The following is an 11,004-nucleotide window of genomic DNA, read 5'->3' as shown; positions in this document are numbered from 1 at the left end:
AATGAAAGCCCACAAGGATGTTCATTGTACATTTATTTCGTTCTTTCTTCAAGACGCCCCAGTTCAAGGGGTTCAGATCCGGTGAGCTGGGAGGCCACATTTCCTTTTCCCAAAACTTAAAGGTCTTCAAAATGTTGGTTTTTCCTGAATAAATCCGGTTCCAATTACCCAATTTAGAGAAACTGGACCAATTTAAAATTATATCATAACACCAGATTTTTTGTATCAATTTAAGGTCTCTATTCAGTTAATTGCGTACTCGGGCTCGTATCCAACACGAAGGTTCATAATAATAACTGCTCGGCGTTTATATTCAGAGGTCCTTTCAAAGATTGTGTTTTTTGGGGGGTCATATAGTTTTGTCAGCTTAATTTGATGAGCACACTTTCATAAACATAGATCTCAGAGTTGGTAGGATATTGAGATCAACACTTCTTTCAGATATAAAATTACGAGTTGACCTAGTAAGGTAGAGCTCTTTTCGAGTTGAGTTCAAGTATTGCTCGAATCTAACACTACTTGTTATACTCCCTTATGCAATAAATAAGAAGAACATAAAACTTAATTATATCTATATATATATAGGCTAATAATAACTAAATGAACCTCGTTATAGTGAAATTTAACTGTTTATAATTTGTATTTTATATCTTTAAATGCAATGGATACCACTCCTAGGTATGAAAAGTGTTATTTTATTTATTGTATCAATCATTTTTCTCACTTTTGTGAAAATAGTATGTATTCCCCCTTCCCCCTCTATATATAGAGCTTAAGTCTCTTTATTTTTCAGGCCAAAATATATGCCATGTATTGTAATATCTTTAGTATTACAATAAAATAAATAATAATACTCTTCTGATAAAAAGATAATAAGTTTCAAAATGAAAGAGGGAAAAAATATTCATATAATGTACATGTAAAACAACAGCTGCTTCCGGTCGTTGTTTAACCCGCACGCGCACGCCCTCCAAATGTCTAGGTACGCTCTCAGAAAAATTAATTTCGTGAGTAGACATTTGGATCTTGAGTGGGTTAGTCACAGTATCTGGTCCTGTGAATTAGTAATATAATATATTTCATTTAATTAAGTGTTTTAAATCATGTCCTGTACATCACTCCTATGGACTTCCATTCCGAATAAGCTGCGTCAAAAGAATCGTCGATCCACTGGTTCTCCGGATATCTGGAATCAAAGTCAATATAATGATGAAGAAAACTCTTCATCGGGTCAACACTGTTTATCCGAATCTGAAGAGCCTTGTCCCAGATATGAGGAGGTTGTTGGAGAGGGCCCTTCCCTAGTGTACAATCTATCTGGGGCGGAAGGGGAATTATACTCGAATTTTTACACAAATGAGACGAAGAGTCATGATTCTCCTCCAACTTCCTTCATCGCAACTACGGATCCTCAAACTAAACAAAAGATCCTCAACTCTATCGTTTATTGTATTCATAAGGTAAGTTCTTATCCATTGAATATTAATATAAGTTATAGCGTAGTATTCATACCAGTTTATAGAGGTAACAATGTCTAATCTCTTTATTTGTATTTTAGGAAGAGGGATGCAAGTGGTCAGGACCTCTCTGTAAACTAAAGGGTCATCTCAACACCTGCCAAAAGGACGCCGTATCATGTCCAAATCAATGTGGTTCTAAAATTGCTAGAGTGAACATGGAAGATCACATGATGTATACATGTTCTAAAAGACTTATTTCGTGTATATTTTGCAAGAGAGACTTTACAGTAGCCGTCATTTCCGATCATGCTGGTAAATGTGGTTTTGAGCCCATTTATTGTGAGAATAAATGTGGTCAAAAGATTCAGCGTAATAGACTCAAAGCACACCAAGTGAATACCTGCTCAAAACGCATTGTCTCTTGTACATATTGCTCAAGGAACTTTACTGCCGACACACTTCAGAATCATCACACCAAGTGCTATATGTTCCCTGTTCCCTGCCCCAATCGATGTGAACAAAGTGGGGAGCTTGGGATCCCCCGCGAGGACTTGGAGAGACATTTGGGGGATGAATGTGGGAAACACATGTCTGCATTATTATGTGAATATCATGAAGCCGGATGTCGTTTCCGCTCAACAGATCCTGAGAGTTTGGAATCACATTTGAAAGAAAAAGTTACTTTTCATCTTGACCTCATGGCCTCTCTTGTTCATAAACAAAAAGGACAAATCAAGCAACTCCTGAATCAAGTGGAGTTAGCACATACATCCTACAACGGTATTCTTCTTTGGAAAATAAAAAATATTTCTACGAAAATGCAAGAGTCCAAGGCAAGCGAGGGACTTGAATTTGTATCCGTACCTTTTTTTCACATCGCAATGTGGCTATAAGCTGCAAGCCTCTCTTTTTCTAAACGGAAATGGAGGAGGTGAAGGGTCTCATATGTCCATCTACATAAAACTTCTTCCTGGAGACTATGATTCCATTCTAAAGTGGCCTTTTAAACACACTGTGAGCTTTTCTCTCCTAGATCAAAACGAAAATAAAAAGAAAGTCGTGAATGTTGTTGAATCTTTCATACCAGACCCTACGTGGGCTAATTTTTGTAAACCCCAAAAGGATCAATTGGGATTCGGCTTTCCAAAATTTGTATCTCATACCATGCTTAATTCTAGAGACTATATCAAAGACAATTGTATATTTATTAAGATAAGGGCGGATCCCTCCAGAAACGTCGCCGTCTGAATCATTCAGAGGGAAAGCCAACCTGTTAAGTGTTTCAAATTCAGCCAAATAATAACTTGTTATCATGGGTAAAAATACATGAAAAGTGGAAATCTAGTCCCATTTATATTTGTAAATAGGAGTAAAACTAAGCCTCTGTGCCTAGTTTCAAAAGCAGTGCATCCAAAGATTACTTAAGATTCAAAATAATTTTTTTTTTTTTATTGAAAATAAAAAGTCTCTGTATAGTATCACTATATTTAGATATCGTTAAATGTTCCTTGTTATCTTTCAATTGTTTTAATTGTATATTAATTAATTATTATTAGTATTAATTTATAAATTGTATTTTTTCCTCTTCTGTATATTACAAAGTAATTTATATTTCAACTTGTTTCATAATTTTATAAAAATACTAAGATTTAGTCATTGAATATAAAGCTTATATCATTGTAATAAAATTATTATCAATAATTTAATTGTATTTAATCATCAGAAAATATAAGTTCCGTTTAATAAACATTAAAAATAATTAAGTAACTAGGTTCAACCAACTTCGTAGGGAGAAGTTGGTGAATATTATACGTGTGAATATATTCTCGATTTCATATTCAAGTACAAAGCTGAACAAAAAAAAGGTTGTCCTTGGAGTGAGCGACTATTAGGAGTTATTCGGAAGTGTGATAAATTTGTACTTATTAAATAATTATCAGAGGTGAGGACTTGGACTTTAGATTTACGACTCTATTTGGACTTTAGTCCATATTATGAAGACTAACGACTGTTTGATTTTACAATAAAAGATTAATGACTTCACATAAACTAAATACTACGACTCGCGAGTCGATTTGGACTCCCAATCTACTTTATACTAAACTCAAGAAAAGTCTTAAGATTATGTAACCGAAATGAGCTGAAAATAAATTTGGGAACTCTATAGAAATATTCAAGGCCTTGGACATATAAGCAAATACTAAAGACACGACTTTGGCTTCACATGAATGAACTATTGTCTAACTACTGTTAAATATTGACATATCTCATTCTAGAACAAATCATAGTTTCATTACGAGAATAGTATTATCCTCGTAAAGAGCAGTGGACCAAATAAATCATCATATCCCTATTGTCGCCCGTACTTTGACTAATCTTGAGGATGGTGGGACTTGCAAATAAATAAAAAATATAGTAAATTTTTGGCCCTCATATGGTAAAACTAGCTATGGATACAAACTGTAATACTAATCTGTTCATTTAGATAAGTCAGATAATGATGAGTTAAGTGCTAAGTAATATTTCTTTGTATATAACTCAGTCACCTCAATCACACATAAAGATATTTTTGATATCATAATCGAAATACTATGACAATTTATTATATAGAAACAAAGTTATACATTTATATCAAACATAAAAAGTTTAAATGTACTTCCTGTAGCTCTACAACAACGGTTAATGACCAGGACCACCCAAGAAAAGAACAATAGTTCGAGGAGAAACACCAAGACATGAAGGAATTGAGGACTGGATGAAAGAAATGACAAATTTTTCTTTATAAGAAATGGAAATAATCGAGTTACTTTTGGTCATAGTTACACTTACAAAATCAAATTCTTAAGCAGTCGAGACTGAGATGAGATAAAGGCCCTCAAAATCGATCAATATTGAAAACCATATCCTTAGTGATTTTACAATAAAAGATTAGTCTCCTATGTCTCTCTATTAAGACAACTGCAGAAATGAGTACTGGCAAAAATAACTTTAGTACTTTTCAAATTAAACTATAGATTGATTAGAGTTAATAATGTTTTTGGGGCTCCATTCTTTAACTACACAAATGGTGTTGTTTCTCAACAAAAAGCAATCTTGAACAACAATTAAGACAATGCAAACTTCCTAAATTATCGTTTTACTTTATAAATATGAGCGCCCATTATTTCATTTAATTGATTTCTGTTAATTATGGGGTTCATATCATCTCTTTGGGATAGTCTGAGAATGATATGAATATTACCAATTGTCTTGGGTATTCAGCTGATATATGATACTTTGTTTCTAGCTCCGATGTGGCATTTCCGATATAATCCATTTTATCTTTTTTTTATATATATAAAATGAATGAATGATCGAGAATTTGTACGATCGTAAGAGTGCAATATGTAGAGCCTTTGAATGATTTATCATAATAATTTACAAATCGAAATGGTAGATAATTAGATTATGAATATAAAATTGATTCTGATTTCCTTTTCATTAAAATCAAATGATATATTGACGAGCCATATGTTACAAAGTTATTCTTTATGCATTTGATTAATTAAATACAGAACGACACCTATTCAAATTTGATGTTTATCATATTTGCCAGCTGAATATAGGGTTGTACTCATGATAGGGATGGGATACATATATAAAGCGAGATGATTAAAAAAGGGGAGAAACTCGACCCAATGTTTGCTCTTTCCATTGAACTGTATTCTAGAGCGGTTTCATTTTCCACTTTTTTCGAATTTTGGTGACAGTTGTTGCGAAAACTAGTCATATAATAATCTATGCTAAATTCCATTGTTTTACGAGGTCATCTTTCGGGCTCACATCTCGATTAAATTATAAAAAAAGGTAAAAACTCTTCAACTAGTAAATATATATACTAAGAAGACAATTTTAGTTATTTTACATAATCTAATTTTGATTAGTGTTTTTCTAACCTATACAAAGTGTTATAAATGTTTTTTTCTAAAATTGAACTATTGAATAAAAAAAGATCAATTGGTTAGGAAAATTTAATGATCCGCGTATAGTGCGCATCTTCTTTTTACATTTTCAGAAAGGAAAGATCAAAACTTCGTAGGGTAGCTTTATAAAAATATTTCATTCATATTTTTTGATAGGATATAATAATGTCTATCATAATTAAGTTATACTTAATAATGATTAATGCTGTATTTTAATGCATATTGGTGAAATAAAAGATTTTGTCTCCTCTCTAGCTTTAAACTAGTTGTCTGCCTAAAGATGACATCGTTGTAAAATTTAATTCTGCATATGTTATTTTCTTAGCACATGCCAACTTTTCGGCCCTTGCTGGAAACAAAATTTGAAAAAGTTGAAAAACAAACCACCCTACTCTACAGTCTACACCCTTATCTCTATTAGAGAGACGAAGGATTTTGAAACCAAGCTACAATACAGAAAATAAAAAATGAAATATGAGATAAGCATTTGCATACACTTTTAAGAGCAGACATTTTCCTCAAAAATATGAGCTTTCAGAAAGTATGGGGGAGTAAATTATGCTACTTTGTACAATGTACATCCTCTTATTCAAGAATAATAATTAATGTATGTTGTTGTACAAAAATCATTTGGGTATGTAATTTATGAATTTGAGTTTAACGTAACCTGAATAAGTGATGCCTATCATTAATTAAGGAACATGTCCATCTATACTTGTAAAACAAAGTTTGTCTTTCTGTCTGAACATAGGAGAAAGAGTCACCGGGTGGACTGTATATGGTGCTCCATTTTGTAAATCATATAAACATATTTTGATACAAGAAATAACCAGGAATGTGAATGGAACGATTTTTTTTTTTTTTTTGAATGCTACAAATTAGATTTCATCGTTCCGTTCCAATAGTACTTACAAAGAATTCAAGATATCAAAGTTTATACTTTTTAAAATATGGTTAGAGCAAAGACAAACGCTTAGGAGTGCTATTTTGAGGCAGTGGTACAAGGGGGTGAGGGCTGAGGGGGCACTATTTGAAGGTTCTTATGGAACATGAAAGTTTCTAGTACTCTACACTTTAACTCATGTATATGAACTTGACCAGTTTAATAATTCTGAATCATGGGGCCGAGGCTCATCATTTGGCTGTGAATGTAAGCAATAGGCCACTAAAAATATAATTCTGATCGTGTGTGTTGTGAGGCCCGCAGTATATTCCCCCTGGAAGGCATAGTTCCCCTCTGGGTATTTGGACTTCACCCAGGGTAAAACCACCTCCTTGAAGACATCTTGGTACTCCTTGCCCGATTTTCAGACTTTTTGGGAACCAATACAGGGGCATCCTCTTTCCATCTGCACTAAGTTTCCCAGCATCATCATGGAAGCTGGGAACTTAGTATGGTTGACCAACAGAACCTCATCAACCATATAGACGAGGTAGAGGTTGTTCATGGAGTTTATGGAATATTCCATGTCCAGTTTTTCTTGTTTTGTTGCTGTACTGGGCAAGAATAAAATCGGCTATACTTTGCCTTTTGGCCTCCATCTCTACAATGAATGAACCGATTTTCACCAATTGTTGTTCATTTGAGGGAAATTTAATTTATACAAGAAGATGCAAAATTGAATTACAAATATGTGTTATGCTATAGTTGTGGTTGATTAGTTGATAGAGTAATTAGTTATTGGTGACTCTGGGAATTAACGGATTTTCATAAATTGTACCAAGAAAAACTCAAAAGCTAAAATGCAATTTGTTTAGTTATATAAATTATTCTGTCAAACCATTTTTTGGAAATATTTATTTTCGATGGCTCTTGAATAAACCCCCGTTCACTCCACTACTGCTTCTACAGCCTGATTGCCACACATTATAAAAAAAGGAAATTAAGTAGTTGCACTCAATATAATATTAAGAGCAAATTTATAATCATTTTACTCAATTTCATGTTCTTTGTCATCTTCTATATACATAATTATCGTGAATATATAAATCACTATATAAGTACTTCTTCAAATACTAATCGAAGAGAAAGTATTAAAAGATAATATAAATTGGGAATTAAGTGACATTTATTATAAAGGCTCTGTCGTAAAGATCCCATTTCTTTTTAGCTCCTCAATCTTCATCCAATCAGATAGGACTCGTTGGAAATCTAAAAAGACTTATACCTATTTGAGCTAATTTTAAAATGGAGCCAGTTATACGAATGTATAAGTCAGGGGTACCAAAGTAAATCTCAGTGATAAATAAAGAAAATGCATCAAAAATTATAAATCTGTGGTGAGCTCCATAGGAAAAGTCGTGCCTCTTGACCAGTGGTTCCCATACATGTAGTATTTATGTACATCGTGCCTTGGATGAATCTTTGGCCATGAGGATAATTTTTTATCTACCAAAGCTGTCATTTTTATTCGTTTATTAAATAAGGAAAAGATCATCACTAGTGCGAAGACGAAAGAGTAACTATGAAGATTTGTCATGGAGTTATAAGCGTAAGCCCTTGCTGGGTTCAAAGTAGAGTTGAGGATCGACATTGCTTTAGCTCCGGCCTATATCATTACCTTAAACGTCAGCAAGGTCACAAAAGTTTATTCGGTCAAAAATCGTTTAGCTGATGGGGACAACCTTCAGGACAAACCCAAGAGTTAAAAAAAAACACCAAAGATAAGCCTGAAGATATCATGGAGGCCTTTAAGTTCAACCCAACGATGAAGATGTCAGAGTACACCCAGAAGAATAATGTGCATCTGTATACTGTTGGCAAGGCCATTTGAAAGGCTGGAGGAAGGTCGCTTTGAAGAATTGAGGGACCACTCCTATCCTAACGTCAAAAATAACTCCGTATTCAGCGATGTCAACAACTCTTGAATGATCTGAAACAAAACAGAAACCAGTTAGTTTTTTTCTCTGATGAAAATAACTTTACTGTTGACCCCGTCAACAACAAGCAAAATTATCAGCTGGTATGCCTTGGCAAGGCTGACAACGACATCAGGACAGTCACCAAGACCAAACATCCGGCTTCTGTGATGATGTTGTGGGTTGAGGCATCAAAATGCCGTCAATTTGGTTTCCTGGTGGATACCGGTTACCCGCTGCCGACTACTTGATGATGTTGAAGGAATATGTGGTCCTATAGACCACCACAAAGACCATGAAGAAGTCCAACAAGGCCACGAACGTATTTCAGCAGGAGAATATTGTACAATAGTGGATGGGCAGCAACATGAACTTCTTGTCCAAGAACCTTCGCCCCCCTCAGACCCTAGACCTTACTCCTCTGGATTACTACATTTAGTGTCAAATTGAGAAGAAGACCTGCAAAGTCCACCACCCAAATATTGATACCTTGAAGACTTCTGTTAACCAGTACTGGAGGATAATGAATTAGGACTACTTAGTCAATGTGTGCAAGAGGTTCCAGAGGCGGTGAAGGCTGTCATTGAGACTGATGGTAGCCAGATTCATAATTGATGTGCATTATTATAGTAAAACATATTATAAAATAAAATTTTCTATGAACAACATCATCCTTATTAATTATGAGTATTTTTATGACTACTTAGCGCCAGGTCTCAGTACTTTTTTAACCCTGGTACGTGTTTTGAACGTTGATGGGTTGAATTCCGAATTTTAAGCTCTGAACAATTCTTAAATAATAATTTCATAGGGGGAAAAATTGGCCAACGACCAACTGATTTTGGTCTTTTTTCTCTTTCTTTTCGGAGAAAAGTTTACGAGGAATAAAAACACAGAGTGACCTCGCTAACACAACAATGCACGATGTATTTTGTTGTCTGCTATCAATATTTATCCTTCTTTTCTCCTAATCAATGTTCTTAGTTTTGATTAGTGTAATTCAAATCAGTTTAAGTTAAGCTGTGAACAATTCCCAGAAATTATTAAATAATAATTCTGTATTTGAGAAGAATTGCCTGACTACCAACTGATTTCGGAACTTTTTTCCCTGTTTCTTTTCATATTACAATAAAACACAATCTTATCTTGCTAACAGAAAAATACGATTTTGTTGTCAGCTATGGATATTTCTACTTCTTTTCTCCCAATCAGGGTTCTGAAACACTGACTGGTTGAATTCAAAGTAGCTCTTTTTAAACAGTGAACTATTCCAAATAATAACTATTGAGTATTAATTACATATTTGGGAAGAATTGTCTAAGTGCAAACTGATTTTGGGCCTTTTCCCCTGTTTCTTTTTGGAGGAAAGTTTGCATGATCAGGAGCATCCGCAGGGGAAGGGATGGAGCATCTGTAACCCCCCCTCCCCAATTAAATAATTTTGGATTCTTACTGGAGTATTTAAAATATTTTTTCAAAAAATGTAATATTTGAAATTTAATTAAATTTTTCAGATTTTTTTCCAAAAATTTTTCTTTTCATTGAATAGCAATAAATTATTCAAATTTTTTATGAAAAATCTAATATTTGAAATTTACTTTTTCTAGAATTTTATATTTGAAACTGAATTTTAGAATTTTTTTCCCAAAAAGCTTCAGTTTTTGTCTGAAAACCTCTGGATTTTTTATTTTTTTAATTTTTTGTGAGTAGCTATAGATTTTTGGAACTTTTCTCCGAAAAATTTAATATTTGAAATTTTTCTCCAAAATTTTTGTCATTTCGAATTTAACTTTAGAATTTATTTATTTTATAAACAGCTATGAATTTTTTTTGCACAAGATGTAAATTTTGAGAATAACTTTGCATTTCTGAAATTTTTGTCCCAAAAATTTAATATTTGCAATTTTTTTCCAAAATTTAACTTCTCAATTTTTTTTTATAAAAATGTTTCTCAAAAACCAAGCCCCCCAAAAAAAAAAAAAAATATATATAAAATAAATATATAGATATATAGATAATCCTGTGGACGCCCCTGGTGATACAATAATGTCATTATACTTCAAGAGTAAAAGAGAAAATGTTCATCCTTTTAAATCGTTCAAAGGAACTACTATTTTATGAAGCATGTCCGACATTTATTCTTCTCATACAATACAATATATTATTTGCATATCCATTATGTAGGTCGATATATGGTACTTATAAGTCTAATATTGTTTTCATGGGATTGCACAGAGCTGTTCTGTTACATACTTGAGACTCTCGTTCATGTACAAAGGGTGGTTTGTTTGTCAACTTTTTCGAATTTTTATTACCGATAGTGCGGAAAAGTTGGCATGTGGTAAGGGGATAACTTTTTCGAAATTTAATTCCCGTAAAATGTCATCTTTAGGCTGCCTATCCCATCAAATTATGAAAAAAGGCAAAAACTCTTCAAATAATAAATATATGCACTAAGTATACAATTTTAGTTATTTTACATAATATAATTTTGATTTGCATTTTGCTAACCTATAAAAAGTATTATAAATGTTTTTTTCTAAAATTGAACAATTAATAAAAAAAGAGAAATCAGTTAGGAAAATTTAATGATCCGCGTATAGTGCGCATCTTTTTTTTTTTTACATTTTCAAAAAGGAAAGATTAATATTTTTGGATGTTATTCTTTGTTTTTGCCCCATAGGGTAAGTCTAAAAAAAAAAAACTATTTAAATATTTTTTTA

The 11,004-nt window shown here is 32.9% G+C and overlaps 1 protein-coding gene across 1 annotated transcript; it reads left to right on the top strand.

Moving 5' to 3' along the window:
* Positions 1 to 1,000: 1,000 nt before the first annotated feature.
* Positions 1,001 to 3,207, top strand: LOC121125433 (TNF receptor associated factor 4). Its single transcript, XM_040720633.2, is given in 3 exon segments — positions 1,001 to 1,460; positions 1,559 to 2,326; positions 2,328 to 3,207. Coding segments are annotated over 3 exon segments (1,506 nt in total). The 5' UTR covers positions 1,001 to 1,103; the 3' UTR covers positions 2,709 to 3,207.
* Positions 3,208 to 11,004: the final 7,797 nt, after the last annotated feature.

The sequence above is a fragment of the Lepeophtheirus salmonis genome, chromosome 10 (assembly GCF_016086655.4).
Source record: "Lepeophtheirus salmonis chromosome 10, UVic_Lsal_1.4, whole genome shotgun sequence".
Classification (NCBI taxonomy): Eukaryota; Metazoa; Arthropoda; class Copepoda; order Siphonostomatoida; family Caligidae; genus Lepeophtheirus; species Lepeophtheirus salmonis.
The sequence above is the reverse complement of the archived record's forward strand: the minus strand, read 5'-3'. Positions and strand labels throughout refer to the sequence as shown.